This window comes from Vipera berus (genome assembly GCF_964194415.1).
Source record: "Vipera berus genome assembly, chromosome: 2".
Classification (NCBI taxonomy): domain Eukaryota; kingdom Metazoa; phylum Chordata; class Lepidosauria; order Squamata; family Viperidae; genus Vipera; species Vipera berus.
The window spans coordinates 197434832-197456529 of NC_138203.1; the positions used below are offsets into that span (position 1 = coordinate 197434832).

A 21698-nucleotide genomic window follows, 5' to 3' on the forward strand; every position below is an offset into this window, starting at 1 on the left:
ACTAGTCTCCTGTTTTTAAGGCAAGCACCTTAACCATTATACCAAACTGACAAAAATGTATGTTTTTTTGGTCATACTATTTCTGTATTGGTGATCTCTAAATTGCCAAATCACTAATGAATCTGCAGAAAGGCTCAGTTTCAAATTCAGTATCTGCCTATATGATTCACCTTGGGAAATCTCCCTACATCCTCCTCCACCTCCCCCTCCTTCTCATGTTCAGTTCTTTATTTCCTCACTGTTGCCTATTTAACTGTCAATTCACACTTCTTTTTACCAGTTATTGCACTGCAGAAAACTCTACACAATGATGCAGTAGGATCGTAGCTCTATTCCTGGCATGGAATGGGTGCTGTAGAGCAGCAAGGTTGCTATTGACTGTGCAACTGGGTGTTTCACCCATTTTCTCTGGGTTTTTGTACAGATAGGAATGGAGAGGATGGCAGGAATTCAGCCAATCGCTTCTCCAAAACTTCCCCATATTACATTGAATGGCCAAGATCCAATTAAAATAGGTTATAGGGCAGTGCTTTTCATAGCCACATGCTTTTGTCCTGATTGAAGGATAGGAAGAAAGCAGGCATGAGGAAGAGTTTTAGGAAACTACAGCTTTATCATAGTGTCATTCAGAGTTTTTGGAATTGGATACTATCAGTATGCCAGCCATATCACACTTTTCCATCTAGCTCTAAGATAGCAATCAACACCTCTGAACACTGCTTATGTCTGATAATGAGAGAGAACAAACTGAAATCTAAATAAGATGGTACTTTTGCTAAATAAGAAACTGGAATGGGGTATGAAGGTTCAGCCTGTTTTGGATAGAGTTTATTCCCCCAAAAGATAATCTGGGAATACTCCTTGATTTTTACCTCATTCTTCATTAAAACCCAGTTGAGAACTCTGGGCTGGTACACTTTTGCACTGTCACATTTGATGAGTCAGCAGGAACTTTTCCTGATTCAATCAGATCCAGAGATAGTGATCTATGCCTGCCCATTTCGAACATTCAGTATACTCTTCGTGGGTCTAGAAATGGTAGGTGGTGCTAAACTCAGTATGCTATCTCATTACCAACTGCAGAAAAGGACCTTTTAAAAGAGTACCCTGCTGCCTGAGACTTTTCTTCTGGTGTACAGGAAATGGCCTTCTCCTCCTCCTCCTGTATTGATTCCAAGCCACACAGTGCAGTCTCTCAGGAATTCATATAATAATAATAATAATAATAATAATAATAATAATAATAATAATAATAATAATAATAATAATAATAATAATAATAATAATAATAATAATAATAATAATAATAATAATTTTATTTATATACCGCCCTTCTCCCGAAGGACTCAGGGCGGTGAACAGGGCAAGCATAAAAAATACAGAGTTACAAAAGTTAAAAAGGATTAAATATATGCCCAGTAAAAACAGTAAATACAAATATTAAAATAACAATAAAAAACCCCACAAAATGCCTATTGTGTCGGCATTTAGATAATTTGTGAATACGCTTTCCTCATCTTTTTAAATATTGGTCAAGAAGGGTATTAATGAAATGTAATATTTTGAATTGTGTTTTTTAAAAAATTGTTAGCCACCTCAAGTCTTATCTCAGCAGAAAATCAGGGTATAAATAAACTTAAATAAACACGGAGGAAGTAGCATGTACGTTCTTTGTTAATTCTGCATATTCTGCTAAATTCTTTTTCAGTATATATGAAGCTATGAATTCTAATGATTTAATGCAGTGCTTTGAAACTTCAAACAGCAAAACAAACTCAATTTTTCTGAAATACAGGTCTTTCAGGAAAGACATAAAATAACTTTTAATGGTCTTGCCCTGAATTCTTTATACTTAACTGTGTAAAGAGCAAGCTGCGTAGAACAAAGTAAAGCTCACGAGTGAGTGAGCATTTAGAGGGAATGTGATATTAGAATGAAATTTAGAATCTAGTCCTATGATATGAATATTGGAAGGCAAATTCACTAAATTTATTAGATCATAGCTAAAGGCATGATTGGGTTTCCAAAAATAATGTGTGTTTTTAGTTATGCAGTAATTTTATTCTGGGGGGAAAATTATGCAGCAATTATATATTTCGTATTTGAAATATACCGGTAATAGAAAATTGTAGTCTAGATTTCATCTGAAAATAGTAGGTGTTGCTGGTAATTTCCTGACCTTGCAAGCCATCTTTATTTCTGTTGCATTGTATTGCATATACCACATTGCTCAGTTTGTGGCTGGGTGTTTTTTCCACCCCAAGGATTAAACACCCAGATACAAACTGAGCAACATGATATATGCAGTACAGTGCAGTGAGCCATGTGCAGATCTGTACATTGGGAAACAAAACAACTTCATACACGTATGGCACAAGATAGGAGAACATCAGGAGAAGAGTCAGCAGTCCATCTGCATTTAAAAGGCAACGGCCACTCTTGAAGAAAGCAAAGTCTACATTTTAGACAGAGAGGACCACTGGTTTGAAAGAATGCAAATGAACAGCTGTCTGCAGGATTATAAATCTTTCCATTCCCCACCATCCAGTCAAAGCTGAAGAAGCTTCTTGGATGAGAAGAAAAATGTCTTCAGAAGAAAGAAAAACAAGAAAGTCCAGTTGCCTCGTGAAAAAGCATCTTTTGGATAACTATGACCTGAATGACTGGGAATCTCCATATTCTCAGACTTTAGATTTCAGCAGATGTGTTCCCCATACTGTACATTATCCATAAATACATCAAACAATCCAGGGCATATCATATATTCTCATCTTAGTCCCTGCTCAGTGTTGGACCAGTTACTAGGCATTCCATTGATTCTTACTATATCTGTCTAACCATATTGAATAACCAACCTTCAACTCCAACCTTCAAACCCATATACCGTATTTTCCGGCGTATAAGACGACTTTTGAACCCCTGAAAATCACCTCAAAAGTTGGGGGGTCATCTTATACGCCGGGTCGTCTTATACGCCGGAAAAAAAACACCTTCGGATCTTTTTTCTGCTGGGCGGCGGGATCGCTGGGTGAATGGAGGCAGGCGATGGCGACCCGTGGTTAAGCGGCCGACGGCGAACGGGTGATAGAGGGCAAACTCTCGTCAGCTTCTGGGGCGGCTACTGCAGCTGCTGCCGTTGCTCGCTCAAGGACTGGCCGTGCTAGCGCCTCCAATGCTTGGCTGTCAGGTCCCCGACGAGAGGATGGGCAGGCGGTCCCCAGAGGCGCCCCGCTCGACCGTAGGAAGGGAGAGCCTTTGCTCCCGCCGAGGCACCGCCTGACTCGCGCTGACCACAAGAATTGCTTGCTCGGAGTGCGGAACTGAGAGCAGCAGCGCAGCAGGCGAGAGAGCTCAGAGACAATAAGGCGAGGCGCCCCTTTGGCGGGAAAGGAGCAAAGCTGGGCCAATCACCAATCAATAGGGAGGGCCTCGCGCCCGGCGGACTCGTCACCAGCACCGCTCTCTCCCCCCGCGGGGATGCGTTTCCGCCGGACGGTGCTGTCGGAGACGAGCCAGCCTGGTGGCCGGGATCGGAGCTGCGCGCCGGACTAAGAGGCCGTTTCGTGAGGCGAGAGGGCCGCGGGAGGGGGGAAGGAGGAGGAGGAGTCCCCAGAAGAGGCAGGCAGGCGCGGCGTCCCAGGCGGGGCGTGGGCGCGGCAGTCGCTCTCCCGGTTTGGCAAGTTTCCCAGCGGGTGACCGAAGAGCAGCCTGCAACTAGGAGTGCGAGCCACCGAGGACGGGAGAAGCAGCCGCTCGGGCGCATCAGCGCAACCGAGACGAGCCAGCAGGCAGCCGCCGTGAGCGCGGTGCTGAGGGGCAGCGGCAGGACGGCCTGGCCCAGCGCCTGCAGGACAGCCAGCAGCCCCACGCGCACGCGCAGCAGCAGCCGCCGGCTCAGCAACAGGTCGGAGCGCAGGAGCCGCACCGCCAGGCTGCCCAGGAAAAGCAGCCACACCGAGAGGCTGCACGCCCAGGCCAGCTCCATGAGGGGCAGGGCGGGAAGCCGACCGGGAAGAGGGACCGGGAGCCCGGGCCGAGCGCGCCTCGGCCGACAGTGAGAGGGAAGCGGCACGTGAGTTCTAAAAAAGAGGCTGCGGGCGGAGCTGCCCCGCCCTGCGCCGAATGGGAGAAGTTCAAGGCCTGGGGGGGAAGCAGGAGGGGCGCCGGCCGTGGCGGGGTGGCGGCTGCCCTCCGGCGCTGCCTGCCGCCCGGGAAACACTGCACATCGGGGGCCGGCAGAAGCGCGGGAGCAGCGGGAGGGCCGGCGGGTAAGTATTTTCCGGCATATAAGACAAAACCTTCAAAATCTTCTTAAAAGTAGGGGGTCATCTTATACGCCGGGTCGTCTTATACGCCGGAAAATACGGTAACTATATACTCTGTACCCATAATGCAAACCTAATCACTTCATCATAGATTTTCTCTTAACTCAGCAAACATGCTTTTTTTTCTCATGGTCATACACCCTTTTGTGACTTGCTAAAGAGCAGAAGTTACATTTGCACATTTCCTGCCTACCGTCATATTGTGCTTTATTTAATGAGACTTTCAGTCAGTTTACAAGGTTGCCCAATTTGCAGACGTGACTGAGTGGCTAACATCAGGTAAACAATAAACAAAGCTTTGAAACAAAAACACAATATATGCCCAAGGCCACTCACGCATCTACCTGATTAATTCCTTAAGTGATAAATTTTGGTAGTTGTCATTTCTTGTACCCTTTTTATCAACATTCTGCCAGAGTTATTATCAGACAAAATAATGCTGTGGGACAGGAAAATATACTGCTCAAAAAAATAAAGGGAACACAAAATAAGACATCCTACTATTAAATACAGTACATTGTGTGGTTTAAGTGTTCCCTTTATTTTTTTTGAGCAGTATATATGTATCTACTACAGAAGAAGACATTGAAAATGCTATGGCAAATTATAAGAGATACATCAGGCAACATCAGGGAATTGTTTTAGTTCTAGTATGGGTGTTTAGAATGGCAAAAGGAAGGGAATCGAAGGAATAGGCTGAGTAGATGCAATGATGTAGGGGATAATAGAATTTTATTAAAAATATTTTTTTGTTTATTACCAATGTTTGCCTCAGATTACATAGACTATGCACTATACACATTTGCCTCGGATTACATAGACTATATACTATACACATTTGCCTTAGATTACGTAGATTATGCACTACATTGTCACTGCACAGACAATATTGGACTCAAACCGACTACATAATAGGAAACAGATGATGGAAAAATGCAATCCAGTTAGCAAAACCTCTTCCAATTTTGGAGCAGACCATGAATTGTTGATGTCAGATGTAAGGATTAAACTTGTTAATTAAATACAGTATAGTAGATGTGTCAGCAAGATACTCCATGGAGAATATAGACTACAAGAATAAAAAATCAGTACTTTTGTTCTTGCTAGCATTTTTTTCTACAAATGTAGGGTCAGCTTTTTCAGATCAACCAAGCATTGACCATTGTTGAGACAGAGTGACTGGCCCAAGGTCAGCCAGTCAGTTTTCTACTTCAGTAGCTTAACCACTAGATCAGTGGTGGCGAACCTATGGCACACGTGCCAGAGGCGGCACTCAGAGCCCTCTGTGGGCACACATGCCATGCCCCGGAGATGGCAACCGTCCCTCTTCAGCCAGCTGCCTGAGGTCCCACGTGCCTGGACCCATCCCAGCATGGCTGGTTTCCCTCCCTCCCATCCCGTCCCTCCTGGCCTCGCATGCTCTCCTTTTCCTGGGCACAACCCACTGCATCGCCTCCTCAGCTGTCAGCCAGCTTCCAGCTCAGAGGCAGCTTCTCTGAACTGCTGGCAGTGGGCTGCGGAGCTCCAGAGTGCACTGGTCAAGGAGCTGGCAGGCTCTGGCTGCTGACGGACAGCGTCAGCCCCCATGCACTCACTGGCCTCTCTGTGCGGGGTCCAGTGGTGTCAGGCAGCAGCTGCCCTGGCCCCTGCCTTGCCTTGCCCCATGGCAATGGCACCCCCATCCTGCTTCGCCTCACCCCGCAGGACTGGACAGAGACCCCATGGATCTCCCCCAACCCTGTCCGGCCCCCTCCCCATGAGCAACATCGAGGTGACCATGCCCACTTTGGCCACACCCACCTAGTCTGCCATGACCACCACAGCCACGCCCACCCAGTGGGCCACGTCTCACCCGGCAACCGGTGATAAGTGGGTTTTGGGTCGCAGTTTTGGCACTCGGTCTCTAAAAGGTTCGTCATTACTGCACTAGATCAGGGGTGTCAAACTCAATTTCATTGAGGGCCGCATCAGCATTGCGGTTGCCCTCAAGGGGCCGGGTGGGTATGACCAGGGTGGGTGTGGCCTACTGGGTGGGCGTGGCTAGAGTGCGTATGGCCTACTGGGTGGGCATGGCCAGCTCTACATCGTTTGCATCAAGGGTGCCTATGGGGGCCTGGGCAGGAATGGGACAGATCTGAGGGTCTCTGGCAGAAGGAGGGTCTCTGGGCCAGGGCCAAGGTAGTGGGGGCCGTTCCTTCACTGTTTTTAGGATGGCTTCACGGGCCGCATGAAACCACTTTGCGGGCCGGATCCAGCCCCCGGGCCTTGTGTTTGACATGTCTGCACTAGATGAATCAATCTCCCTCCCCCCTTCTCCTCCTCCCCTCTCTTTCTCTCTCTCTCTCTCTCTCTCTCTCTCTCTCTCTCTCTCTCTCTCTGTGTCACACACACACACACACACACACACACAAACACACACTTAGTATGCCTTAAAAATATGAAGGATGGGGGAGGAGTCCAAAGTTTCAAAGCAGAAAAAAGGTCAACAAGCTGTTTTCATAATCAAAGTAGAACAGAAAACAAGCCTAGTGCAACAAAAAGATATGGTGATTGAATGCAGATTTCCACTGTCAAATAAGAAACACTAATATCTATCAAGAATGTCAAGAAATAACTAAGGGGATCAGAAAAATCAATTTCAATTTTTTTTATTAGTTTATCAAAATATAAAATACAGAAATATAAAGAAAAAAATCACAAAAAATTAAGATAAAAATATTGAGTAAGGAACAAGACTGTGTGGCCTGTGTGGGAAAATTCAATGTGTACAGCTATACCAAAGAAGAATGTAAGAAATTCACAAATTACTGCACCATTATACAAATTCCTCACATAAGGAAACTTGTAAAATCTTAAATAATAGAACCGGATGTGAAGAAAGAAATGCTAAATTATAATAAATAAATAATAAATGAACAGGCAGGTTTCAGAAAATGTAGGACTGCCTTGGCTAACTTAACATGGATAATAAAGCATTACTTACTACAGCAAGACCATTAACTATGTCAATGAAGCCAGAATGTAGAATGTTTTAAGACTAATGAGTGTGGCAGAATGCATTTTTATATTTTTTGTGAGGAATATTTACAGAAAACAAGAAGCTACTATAAGTACTTAATTTGGAGAAATGGTTCAAATTAAGGGTGGGAATGAAACAAGCATGCATATTTTCCTCATAATTATTTAACTTACACAGAGAACAAACTACAAGAAAGGGATTAGAAGTAATTGCCAGAGGGAGCAGGGAACTGCTGGTTAAAAAACAGTAAGAATGGGGATATGCAGACACTATTTTGTTAGTTGAAAGTAATAAGGCTAGAACAACTCGTTGAAAAATGAAAAATCACAGTAATATTAAACATTAAATGACAAAAAATATAATACTGTGACAATGTGGTCTACAACAAAGAAAAGAAGGTAGATACTAGCTTTAATTTTCTTGTCCTCAAGAATAAAAGAACAGCAAGCTGGAAAGCAGAGCAATTAATCTTAAAAGGAAGGCAATGACAAATTTAGGCGAGATCACAAAAGGAAAATGTTCTGAGAGATGAGAATAATTAAAGAATCATCTTTCCAGCAGTAATTTACACTTGTGAAAGCTGGACCCTGAATAAGAGAAAGAATGAGATACTTTTCAAATTAAGGATCTGTATTTGGATAGTAAGAATACCATGGATTATAAGAAAACTCTTGTCAGGCAGCCCTGGACCAAATAAAGAGTTCTCTGCAAGAAGAAACTTGTGTGCCTTGATTATGCACCATAACCAAATGATAATAGGAAAAAATGCAATTATCAAATCTGAGGGAAGAAGACAGCATTGATCTTGAATAGAGGGGATGGATGTAAGCCATCAAAGAGATTATTGGAACATCTTTGTAAGAAATTCAAAATATTACTGAAGAGAGAGGCTGAGATGGTAATCGTATTTTCATGCAAGAAAAAGCTGAACCTGAATCAGTGGCATCTAACTAATAGGTGATGGTGATTGGTTGGGCCTTTTGTACTTTGAACTCTTGGTATTACAAAATAAATAATAGGTCCTTTTACAATGAATAATAACAGGAACTACATAAAGACGATTTCTTTGCTTTTTATATTTGTTGCTTGGCAGATACCAGGTAGAGGAAATAATTAGATCAGGGAAATGTGCATACCAGTGTGATTCCTGTGATATAATTTACCTCACCACCATATATAGAAATTTGGATCTCTGTCTTCCTATCTAATTGTCTAGTGAGAGATGGCTGTTTTGTGCCTTAATATTCTGTTGTTAGGATTAAGTACATAAAAAGTAAAAAAAGTCATACTGGTGAAATAATTAGTTTGCAAATTACAGACCACTATTTGTGAGGCAATAATTTAAGCAGTATATCTAGCACATTTTATCCATGGTTTAACTAAAGTATTATGAATTGACGAGGAAAATTTTCAGCTTTGGTCCAACTGTACAGCAGTCAGTCTTCAGTTTTGTATAATCCATGTTTCAAAATTTTATTCTTTAATAAAAGATGCCCAGTTCTACAGCATATATGCTGTCTCTTACGTTTTGTGTCATAATTATTTATCACTAGAAGAGCTTATTGAAACGGCTAGACACAGAATATTTTTATTTGTTTCTTGCTTCATTAATTCTCCCCATGCAGTGCTTCTTTTCAAATATAATTGATGGTTTCATCCTTTGTTCATACAAATAAATCTTTTTAAAATCAGTTGAATGTCTGTGGTGTTGAAACAAAACATTTTCTATGTTTTTGCTTTTCTAAATTTTCTTTTCTAATAACATTCTAGCACGAAAGACAAAAAAGAAAATAAAAGGAATTCAACAATCCAGCGTGCCTGCAGGAAGGGATACTGCTGAAAATCCCACAAACAAAGCTATAGTTCCTGCCTCACTGCCACAGCTGACTCCTACCCTCGTTTCCCTGCTAGAAGTCATTGAGCCAGAAGTGATGTTTTCAGGCTATGACAGCACAATACCAGACACAACTTGGCGCATAATGTCAACTCTCAATATGTTAGGTGGAAGACAAGTAGTTGCTGCAGTGAAATGGGCAAAGGCAATACCAGGTAAGTGATATGAGTTGAGGAGGGGAGGAGTGACTTTGTTTGTTTTGGGCATATTTTTCATTACCTTGAAGGTAATCTCTGGGAACCTCAGATTAACCATAGGCAAGATCACTTTTCTTCTTTCTCCCAAGAAATCAGAGGAATAATTGCTCTTATTTAAAAGGCTAAATTCACTCATTGACTATTCAGTGGACGTTTGAGATTAGGCAAAGGACTGCAGGTTCCCCACTCTTGGTTTTTAAACAGTCCTTTAAACAAAGTAATTTCTCAAGAAACTGTTATGAATATGAAAACAATACTTTGGGTAAGTAGTACTTCAATTATAATGTCCAGATGATCCACATTTATTTTCACACAGGCTTCAGAAACTTGCATCTAGATGACCAGATGACTCTACTGCAGTATTCATGGATGTTTCTGATGGCTTTTGCTCTAGGATGGAGATCATATAAACAGTCTAATGGAAGTCTACTATGTTTTGCTCCAGATTTGATCATTAATGAGTAAGTAATACAATATCAATAAAAATACTTTGTGTTTTTTTAATTAGGTGGTGTTTAATTGCTTCTAACCACTGGCCATCATTTTCCAAAACTTGGTCAATAATAAGCTGAGTTCTGGTTCTGACATCAGTGATTATTACTTTTACTGTTGGATGTCCACCATGTGGCTTTGGATGCTTCTGCCTCTTTTGAATCTAACTTGTACATCTGGTAGTTCTCGTTCCATGTTTCCATGAAATTTGGATGCCAGAATCTTGAGCTTTATTTTACTAGCATGTGAGGTAACTGTAATTGTCTAACAGTTTGGGTCTTCTTGAGCTTTGTCCTTTTTTTGGTCACATAAAATAGCTATGGAAGGATACAGCCTAAACCAGGGGTAAGCAAACTTGGCTCTTTCATGACTCATGGACTTCAACTCCCAGAATTCCTGAGTCAACTGGTTCAGGAATTGTGGGAGTTGAAGTCCATGAGTCATAAAAGAGCCAAGTTTGCCTACCCCTGGCCTAAACCATGAAGATCAAGGAGATAAATACATATTGTTACTCATGCTTTTATCACTTCCTATTGGGAGCTTTTGTCATCTCCTATTCTTCACCACATATTGGAACAGGATGCTGCATTAGTTCATCTTGGAGTGATGACTGGATGTGAATTTTATGGGATCAATCCAGGCACATTATGATGCATTTACTGCATTTGTTTAACATGTTGTTGTTTTTGTTCTGTTGACTGTTAAGTCACCTAGATTCTTGTGTTGATTAGGTAGCTATGTAGATCCATGTTAAAAAAATACCGGTAACCCTTATTTAGCCAGTACCTCAGATAGCTACTATTCACAAATACAACAGTAATAAATGATAATTTAAAAATATTTTCAGAGTAACGAGTGCATTTACTACAACAAAAGCCTTCAGTAGCAAACTGATTAAGGTCTGGTCAGTTTCAGGCAGCTGCTGCGAGCCTGCTATTCTAGTCAGTTCATTAGGTTCACAGAGCTGAGCTCGTTATCTTGTTAGCACATTTTTAGGAAAGAACTATGCTCTGGAGAAAAGCAGCTCAGGAAGAGAGAGCTTGTTTAAGCAGTCTGCTCTATAAGGGGTAAAAGGGAGGGATGTGTGTTAGGCACGAGACACTGAACAAGAGAACTTTATCTGAATGGGATGGCAGGAACCTGTAATCTTCACAACTTCTCCCCCCCTCTCTCTCTCACACACACATACTTTTCACTTAGTGACCATTACTAAGGGAGGACTATCTGTATATAAGCACATACATATACTGTGTGTGTACATACTTTTCTCCCCTCTGCACACCAGTGGTTTATCATCCTGCAGTGCCATTCAAGGAGGCACATTCCTTCCTATGGAAGGATGGACAGAAAAATCTGCCCGCATGCCTCTGTGACATGTTTGCGTAATACTTCGCTAATAAAGTTGTTCTAATTCACTCGAGTTTTATTTCTTTATGGAAAAATTCTGAAGTGGTAATTGGGAAAAGTCTTGGCCATGTGAAATGGAATTTATTTCAGCCTATGAATTTGGTTGAAGTGGATGGAGTGCCCTTTAGATAAGCTCAACCGCCTGTTTTGTTAGCTCTAAGCCCCTACAATGCTTTTTTTCAATAGGCTGTTTTTGAAGATTACTCAGAAACTGCAACTGGTTCAAAATGTAGCAGTCTCTATGCTAGCAGACGATAGCCACAACTGCTAGAGTGAGGTCTTGCAGTCTTGGGTATTAAGGAATTTGCTCTTTCCCAAGTTCTAAAAATTGTTCTGGACTTCCTTTATAGTCTTAAAAAAGAACAAATAAGAAAACAGAAAAGGGATAGGAAAAAAAAAACTTCTTGGAAATATTAAGTGAAACTAAATCTAATAAATTCATCCATTTCTACAGTAGACAGTTTTATCTTACTTTAACATCTTTGAACCCTTGTTTTCATTATAGTAAAGAGTATTAAATGTCCATGCCTTTCCTCAATAAGCTGTTGCTTTCTGAATCCCACAATAAATAATGTTTAATATAATTATTAGTAGCACTTTTAATATTGCTAACCGAAACCGGGTAACAGAGTATGGGGCTTTAGGAGTGTTACAAAGTTAAAAAAAAGTTTTAAAACTGAAGTAACTTACAGATCTTCATTTATTTGTCTGACTTTCCTTTCAAGCCAGGCAAGCACTCAAAGCATCAAATAAAACTTAAAAATGAAAGACAAAGCAGTAAATATGAACTATACTAATACTAAAATAATAAAAATGAAAAGATCCTAAACGTGTTCTTTCTTATTTCAAGCTTGCATGTCCTTTTGTAATGCTTCTATCTATTGATTCTTGTCCTGCCCTATGGAGAATAAACCTGTATCCTCCTTCCAAGTATGGCAAGACTGCTATCATATATCAACTTTGCCTTCTCTTCTTTAATATGACTACATCTTTTAACCATTCTTCATAGGAATTATTCTCCAAGCATCTCACTGTCTTATTTTTATTTTATTTTATTGTTCTTTTTTGCATTTTTTGAATTCCTCAACTTTCTTTTTTTACTGTGGCAACCAGAACTGACTAGCCAAGAGCAGAACAATCATTTCACACAATCTTGGCATTATATTTCTGTTTCATTAGATGCCATCTTTTACCCTCTCTTTTTAGTGTTGTTTGTTCCTGGGCTTTACATAACCCATTTTTCAAAATTTATCAGTCCTCATAAACTATTTTTCCCTTCAGAATTTCTGCTAGTGGAATCCTTCCTGCTTTTCCCATTAATTTATTGAAGTCTTGAACCTGTCTATATGCAGTTCTTCCTGCCTGCAGGATGATATGGTCACTGTCTCTCAAGATTCCTAGGTCCTCTACCATTTTTTCCTTTTACTAAATATGAAGCCCAATATAGCTGATACCTTAGTTTATCCCTTCCCTCTTTTAAAGACGAAGTTGTTCGCAAGACATATCAAAAATCTGTTGCTTTCCCTCTTGCTGCAGAATTTGTTTTTCAGTTGATATCAGGATGGTTAAAATCCCCCATCTTCACCTTCTTAGGTTTGCCTTCTGTATCTCTTAGTGCAGGGATGTCAAACTGCCGGGCCAGATGCATCGTGCCGAAACCACGCCCACCCCATTGCCGGCAATGAAAAAAAAAGTCACGACATGTCACATGACATTGCGAGTTTGACACCCCTGTCTTAGTGTGTTCCTTCCTCATTGAAAGGTTTATTGGTTTTTACTCTTTTTTTTTCAGGGTTTCTGGGTATTGTACTTCCTCCCCCATTTTAGTTTAAAGACCCCCAGATGGTGAGAACAAGATGTCTGTTGAAAATATTCTTCCTAATTTTGGTAAACCTCAGCCCATCTCTCACCAAAAGCCCTTCCTGTTGATTGTGTAGATCATTGTATAGAAATACAAAGTTTTCTTGCTGACACCATCCCTTGAGAATGATTGACATCCAGAAACCTCTGTTCCATTCTTGGGCCATGATCTTCAGTTGGATAAAAGTATCTCTTGAGCTCCAAATTCTTTTGCCTTCCTGCCTGTCTCCTTATAGTCTTTTGATAATCTTTTCAGGCTCTTTCTTACAGTATGATTTATTCCAACATGAAACAGAAGGATGGGAACCATCAGTAATTTAATTAGTTGGGTCGCCTCTTCATCATATCCTAGATCTGGGAGAAAATACACTCTTCTCTTGATGTCATATTTGATTTTCAGATTGTTGTCAAGCACAAAACAACCAGGTTCACACATGAATAATTCAATTAGCTGATTTTATTGCTCAAGCGTATACACAGGAATGTTTTCAGACTAATGGTTTGCATCTAGGTGAGACTAGATGAGGTTCAACAGCATTCAAGGGAGGTCGAACTTCGCTGTCTTGTGCTCCTGTAGGGATTCTAGACTAAGTCCCTATTTGAGTCCTCCCCCTGGCTCAGCTAGTCTGTCTTCTGCAATTGATAACTCCATTCATCTCAACAATGAGACAGTTATCACCACCACACACCTTTTTCTTTTCAGGACAGACATTAGTTTCCTCATATCTATGGAAGCCCAAGCTTCTCTTCTCTTCTCTCCTTTCCTTTCACTTGAATGTTGAATGAAAACCTTCAGAAGTGAATCATGCCTCAGGGAAGGACTGAATTGATTCTTCAGTGACAGGCACCACCTCCTGCTTTTCCTGGTCCTCCATATTATATGCTGTCAACCCTCCTTTTCCAGAGCTTCTCCTTCCATCTTCTTTCCTGTGTTCTTTTAATAGACATCCCTTTGCCTTGCTCAGAAACTGCTTGTCTTTTATGATGAATCTTAATATGGCTGGATGTGCCTCCAAGCCCTCCACATTCTTCTCCAGCAGCACAATGAATTGTCGCTTTTGTACAAGTGTAGTTGAAGTTAACCTTCCTACAAAATATGCAAAATGCTTGTGTTCCCCAGGCAGGAACACAAACATCGTGCATATCTAGCAGTGAGTCAGCACTTAACTCCTTGTCCATATCTATAAATTTCCAAAAATTCATCCGAGAGATACTGATCCTGAACCATGAAATGCTTTGCAACCAACATTTTGAATTCTACTTGGAAGCCAATGCAGTGCTTACAAAATCAGTGTACCTGGCTGTAATGGATTTTGCTACCTGACAGAAGGCTGCTGTAATTAATTGCAACTTTCAAATAGTCTTTAAAGGAAGTTCCATGAAGAAAAGGATACAATTGCCTATCTTTAAATGAAACATCAATTTGATTTAAACATTGTTACTTTTTCAAATATTTTTTCAGGTAATTAACTTACACTATAAAAGGCATAGAACTACATATAGATTGCTAGTTAAAATAATGTTTTACTGGAGAAACAGGAATTCTGCTAAAAGGAGGTAATACTGTAGCCTATATGAATAGATACTACTGCTACTACTACTACTACTACTACTACTAAGCTTGTAAGCCGCCCTGAGTCTTCGGAGAAGGGCGGGATATAAATGGAATTAAAATAAAATAAATAAATAAAATAAGTAACCAGAGTGGCATATTGCATAAAGTTTGAATCAGAAAGATCACTGTGTTGTTTAACTTAATGGGTGTCTTATTTCAATCTCTCTTACTTCCAGGAGAAGTGAATAAGTTTGTCACTTCCCCTTTTCATGGCTTTTGTGATAATATCTTGAATCTGTAAACTGCCTCAAATGAAGGCCGGTAAACACCTTAAATAAATAAAAACTAGGGATTCTTAAGGAATTAAGTATTGCCATAGTATAAAAATGGCAGTGTAATTGGCAAAAATGGATTCTGAAAAAAGGAATCAATTTTACCTTCCTCTGACCAATTCATAAGCTATGTTGGAACTATTTACAACTAGAGACTAAATATATTTCAGTAATTTTTAAAAAGAAAAAACGGGGAAAACTATTTACTGGCAATGCAGATTTTTTTTCCATTAAACATCTCCAGTAATCTTACAGTCATAAAACAATGTTACCAGCAGTGGTAAACATTTTAAACTGTGTCAAGTTTAGTTTGAAAAGAAGACAGATAAATTTTTAAAAGTTTTATTACTTGTTGATTTTCTCCATACTAAAATATAAGTAAGCAATTATATTTTAAAACATTTATTATGAGGAAATAGAGCATATACTGCTACCCCCTTTATTCTAGACATAGTTCCTTACCCTAAGAATATCTAACAATCCTCTTTCCATTCGGATGCTCTTTTCTGAAAGGAAGTGTTGAGGATGCTCTTTCAAGAAAGATGAGAAGAGCAAATGGTCTACCCATTCAGGGGCTGCCGTTCTTCAGAGTTGAGAGATACACCAGGAGTTTCTGCCTGCATAGGCATTAAGAAGGCTCAGCGCATTGTGTTCCTCGACCCCCTCTCCTTGCTTCCTCCATCATTATACAGGTAGTCATCACTTACAATAGTTGGGATTGGCAACTCCAATGCTAAAGGCAGTGGTCACTAAGTGAAAATTCATGTGACCGCACTGGACTTACAGGATCACTTCTGCTACTGTCGTTAAGCAAATAAGTGGCCATAACTTGCGATTTCACTGCCGGCTTCTCTGTTGGCTGCTTGTCAGAAGCTGATTGTGAGGCATACAGATGATGATTACGTGACTGCAGGATGCTGTCATTGTCAAAATACCACCTGGTTTAAAAGTGCCCAAATGTTGATCATAGGAACATGGGGACACTGCAGTGGCTATAAATAGGAGGGTTTTTTTTTTCAACTGTTGTAACTTTGAATAGTTGCTAAACAAGGCAGTTGGTAACTGAGGACTACCTATAAGTCAGTATTTCAAAGAACTGCAAGATACATTTCTGAGCAATGGAGAAATTCAAGCTAGGTCATGTTCTGCTTAGAGTACATGCGTGATACTGTAATGTTGGGAAGAGGTAAGCTAATTGAAGTATGACACAAATCTTTCATTCTAGCTTTTACTCCGATCCAGGCTCCTATCAATCTGGCAGAATCTTTTTTGTTCCGATTATTCAGACAAGATGGAAGGAGGGAAGGGGAATCTAAGTAGAGCAGTCGCTTGGTTCTGGATGAAATTATCTGTATTTCCTCTGAAGTTTACTTCATTCGGGATCACTCCCAGGTTATCATCTTAAATAAAAAATGAAGGCTATAATGACAGCTTTTGTCCAGATTCATTTGGTATGCCAGCAGGAACCCTTTTTGGTCTATTTTTGCTGCAGTTCCTAAATCTTCCAGCCATTTCAAGATTAGATTATGTAAGATGCTTGATATGAGCCTGCTCTTGAGAGAAGTCCAGAAGTTCCAGTTGATATAAGTTGCTGTCCAAAGTCCATTTGAAACATTTACTCTTAAGCCCTATTTGAGGCCTTTGTAAATACAGCTTATAAACATAGTAAATAGTTGGCCACCAAACTAGTTGAACCGCAGTCTCTTTTAAGAGTATTGGGATGTGGCCATATGTCCTATTTTCTTCAAAAAAAATATTAACATTGAAGCTATGGGACTTCTTCAACTTTCAAGGATATTCAAGAAGTGTTTAAATAATTCCATAAAGAAATTATTGGTTTCCTTTTACTGATACAGATGTGTGTGTGTGTGCTCTTTTTTCAGGCAGAGAATGAATTTACCATGCATGTATGATCAGTGCAAACGTTTACTGATGGTTACTAATGAGTTAGCCCGTCTTCAGGTTTCCTATGAAGAATATCTCTGCATGAAAACTTTGCTCCTTCTCTCTACAAGTAAGTGGTTATTTCTGCCCTTACTTTTTTTGTAAAAAAACAACCCTGATCTATCTTGCAAATTGTGACTACATCTTCATCACTGAACAGTGATCTGGGAAATATGAAACCTAGTTTCAATCCAAAAAGATGTTGCTGTGCTATTTTCTTTGCTGCTAAACTCTTATCTGTCTAAGGATAATCAGTAGGAATAAGTAATGAATCCATTATAAATATATTTCCGAGTGTATTGAAATAGGTTATTTTGTTATTGATGATTAAGGTTGCAGAATTTCTGCCAGACAGAAAATATTTTACTTTCAGAAATTATTATAGTGCTTGGTTGTTAAGATGACTCCAATTTTGTTGTAAGTGGAATTTTGACCATGGCCAATATATATAATATAGTTCATATTGCTGAGATAGATTGTTATATTGCACAAAAAATTCGAAATAAATTATCTCAGTGACTCCCATTGTTCGAACCAGAGGTCAGGGATCAGGGGACTCCCAACAGTTTCTTACTGAACATAAGTTTCCCATTCCTTTTGTAAATAAATGCATAATTGAATTGAATCTGACAGTAAATCTACCACATAATGAGGCTGGTTTGTTAAGATTTTTTGAAAAAGAGTTTCATTTTTCAAAATACAGTAGAAACATAGATGTTGATGAATAAAGGGATAAAAATGAGAGAACCAATAACTATATTTGGACAAAAATTGCTACAGAGTATTTAACTATATATAAAGTTGGTCAATAATGCATGCTTTTTTTTTAAACAGACCATCTACCATGCATGTATGATCCATGCAGTTGTACACTAATGTTTTCAGACTTAACACAGGTCAGGGCATTTTTGTGTTGCACTGGTTATTGTGAATGTAAAATAGTAATATGTAATTGAATATTCTGTCATCTTAATCCAGTTCCTAAGGAGGGCTTAAGGAGTCAGGCTCTCTTTGATGAAATTCGTATGACATACATCAAAGAGTTGGGGAAAGCCATTGTGAAGAGAGAAGGAAACTCTAGTCAGAACTGGCAACGATTTTATCAACTGACAAAACTTTTGGACTCCATGCATGATGTAAGATTTATTGTATTTATAAATTGTTTCAGTATAGTCAATAAAAATGTGGAGAGAATTAATTCACCAATAAGGATGATGTTTTAGTTTAATGGGAAAATTTAAGCCAGGTGAATGTGTATGCATTGATGTTTAAATTAATTGAAGGAAGAAGAGGAAGGTCATAGTCTTATTATCCTGTTTTAATTGTTTCAGTGAATATAAAAATAATTAAAATGCACAGCATTAATAAAGTAGCATAGCTATAAGAACTTACATTTATTGATACCAGCTATTGTAATCCTTATTGAACAGCAGTTCCCTGCTGGGAAGTTGAACACCAGCTGCAGGCTATTTAAATATATATTTAGATTGCATGTTATTCTGCCTCTCAACGTAACAAGCTAGGATGTGTAGAAAAGCACATTTCTTGAATTTTCTTATGACATTACATTGAACTGAATTTATTATATTTTACAATTTGTATGCCAAATCAAGAGGTTTCTAGTTAATTGGATACCAAAATTAAAGTTGATCAATAAACCATGTTATTCTGATTATTGTTGGCATGATGCCTAAATAATTGCCCTATTCTTGAATGTACTGCCCCTAGAGAATATGGAATGCAAAATATGATGCAGACAAATGATGAATCTATTCAGTCCAGACCTTCCATATTTAAAGAGCATTGTGTTTGTTTGATATAATAATTGAATTGAGGCAGTGTTCTTTTATCATCTTATTTTGTACCTCAGTACAAATACATTTCTTATTTGCTATTATTTTGTGTGTGTATGTGGGAATATGTGTGTACATACAGATACTATCTTTTACATAAGTACTCAAAACAACTTTGTTGTATTAAAGATGTAGGGATAAAATATGCTTAAAATATTTTTGAGTACAATAAAATCTTCATCCTTCCTTCTTATCATTTACAGGTGGTTGAGAATCTTCTAACTTTTTGCTTCCAAACATTTTTGGATAAATCCATGAGTATTGAGTTTCCAGAAATGTTGGCAGAAATCATCAGCAATCAGTTACCAAAATATTCAAATGGGAATATCAAGAAGCTCCTATTTCATCAGAAGTGACTGCCTTAATACAGAAAGGTTGCCTTAAGAAAAAAAAAAGTCAAATGATAACTTCTTTTTTTATAAACTAAGAGGTTCTATTATTGTACCTATATTAGGTATTTTTGTTTTTGTTTTGTAATTATGCACTACATGTGGTTTACAGAGGGCCAAGATCTAGCTTTTAGAAGACACCTCAACTGAATGAATACAAGAAGAAAGAAAGAGAAAGAAGTATGGCTTGGAATTTTTCCTCTATATATACCATCATGCTGGCAGTATAGAATGCATCAAAAGCAGCATTGTCAAATTTGGAATCTGCATTGTCAACATTCTGCTAGGAGTTTCTGCAGTTGGCTGGTTAAAATTTTCTAGATTTTTGTTTTGGTATATATATAGATTGTTTTGTATAGTTAAAGTAGCATTTTTGATTTATGCATGTAACATGAGGAAAGTTTACAACTGTATATCAGAAAAGGGAAGTTGTGCCTTTTATAGCTATTACTGTCTGGTTTTAGCAATTTCCTTTACCTTTATATACAGTGGACTAGCTTGCTCATTTTTTCTTACATAATTTTTGTAAAACTTCAAGATGCCTATTGTACAGCTGTTTTTAAAGTGGGGCAGCTCATAGCTTAATGACTTCTAAATAATGAACTTCAAGTATAATCATATGAATATAGTGGCTTGTCTAATATGACTGTCCTAATAACCCTTCTAAATTTGGCCTATAATTCAGCCTTCTTCAGTGGGGAATGGGGATTGAAATATATTCCAAATCTAACCTGAACACTGGAATTGCTTATTTTTTGATATCAGTCGTGCATGTTCTGTGAGCTACTAGAAAACTAGCTTTGTCTTAAAAAGTGTTAATGAACACAAACATTTTTAAAGCAGCCTAGATATTTGCATTTAATGCAATAGCCATAATTGTAAGAATCTTGGGCTGGATTGACATTAAAAATATCAGTCTTGATTGCCCATCAGGAAACTTTCAGGAAAATATGCATAATTGTTTAAAAGTTTACTTATACATGGAGAAATTAACTTTTTCCATACACAGTTATTGCCATATATGTGTGTACTTCAATGTGTATCAGTGTATATTATATATACAGTGGCCACAATCCAGAGCAGCTATAATGTGCATACCAAAATCGATGTGCACAGAAATTGGCATATCTGTTCTCATTCGACACTCAGACATAGCAGAACCTGTGCTTTTAAAATATATATGTAGGGGAAAAACAGTATTGGTAGCCTATTCATACTTTTCAGAACAAATAACAAATTTACCTCTTTTGGGATCTCAGAATTGGTAGATTCTAAAGGGAAACCTCTTCCCTCAAATGTGATTAGAACTGCTAGAAAGTAGGGTGAAAAGGTTCAGACTTAATATGATGGGCAGTGCATTTCCAGTGGATTAGGGTCCCTGGAGCCTAGACCCCACCTATTCTTGCAGTAGCTGTGTTGATGAAGCAGTTCAGCAAGCTGAAAAAAGCCAGTTTCTGTTGTTAGATTGCACACTGGATTGAAGGCAAATGTATACAACCCTGACTCCATTTTAAGTTAGAAGTTGATGACTACATTTCACTGTGCGTGTATGGGTGATATACACACATACATATACATACATGCACACACAAACACATATACATACATTTTATATATATATATATATATATATATATATATATATATATATATATATATATATATATATATATATATATATATATATATATATATATATATATATATATATATATCAGGATTTACAAAATAATTGTACCTCTACCCTGTATGTTTCTAATGGTTCTTAAAAGATTTTAATTCATATAAGATTTTTAGCTTTATGCAGAAAAGAAAACAGACCAAACTACAAGAAGAAGACAAAACTTTTATGGAAAATTAAAGTCCCAAACTTGTATATGGCTTCACTTCCATGTTTCACTCTCTCGCTCAAGTGAACCAATCTGGAGAACACCAAGATTCCACTGCTTATTTTGTGCTTTAGAATAGTATTTGGTCTCTGTCCAGCTCCAGTCCTTCTCTATCAAACTCCTAGTGTGCCATAAAACAACCATGTATGTCTTGTGATTTTTTCCCTTGTTTTAAACAATTTGTAAGCTGTAGTAGCCCATCCTCTGAGCACCTTAAGAATTTTCAGTAAATTTAAAATACAATGCCACTCTAAACATTAAAAACAAAAGAATATTTTAAGTGGCCAAAATAAAACAAGAGGTATAATGCTTAACAAGAATTAACCATCATAATGCGATATGTTACTAATACAGTTTTGTTTAATTATACTTTCAAATGTATAGAATCTGATAGTGTTTGGAAAAAAGAAAGGAAGGGCTAATACAGCTTTAAATGCAGTTTATCAACTTATTGTATAATAGCTTGTATAGTGTATCATAAGAAAGGTTTTTAGATGACAGATTGCTTTATCATGACACATATATTTTTTCTAGGGTCACAA

The 21698-nt window shown here is 38.6% G+C and overlaps 1 protein-coding gene across 3 annotated transcripts in view; it reads left to right on the forward strand.

Moving 5' to 3' along the window:
• The window catches only part of NR3C1 (nuclear receptor subfamily 3 group C member 1), a 63806-nt gene extending 42941 nt beyond the window's left edge, over positions 1–20865 (forward strand). For all 3 annotated transcript variants that reach the window (XM_081319963.1, XM_081319961.1, XM_081319962.1), the window contains 5 exons: positions 9115–9393; positions 9752–9896; positions 16965–17095; positions 18004–18161; positions 19082–20865. In XM_081319963.1, coding sequence (XP_081176089.1) covers positions 9115–9393; positions 9752–9896; positions 16965–17095; positions 18004–18161; positions 19082–19234 — 866 coding nt within the window. In that variant the 3' untranslated portion in view covers positions 19235–20865. The remainder of the gene's footprint in view (positions 1–9114; positions 9394–9751; positions 9897–16964; positions 17096–18003; positions 18162–19081) is intronic.
• Positions 20866–21698: the final 833 nt, after the last annotated feature.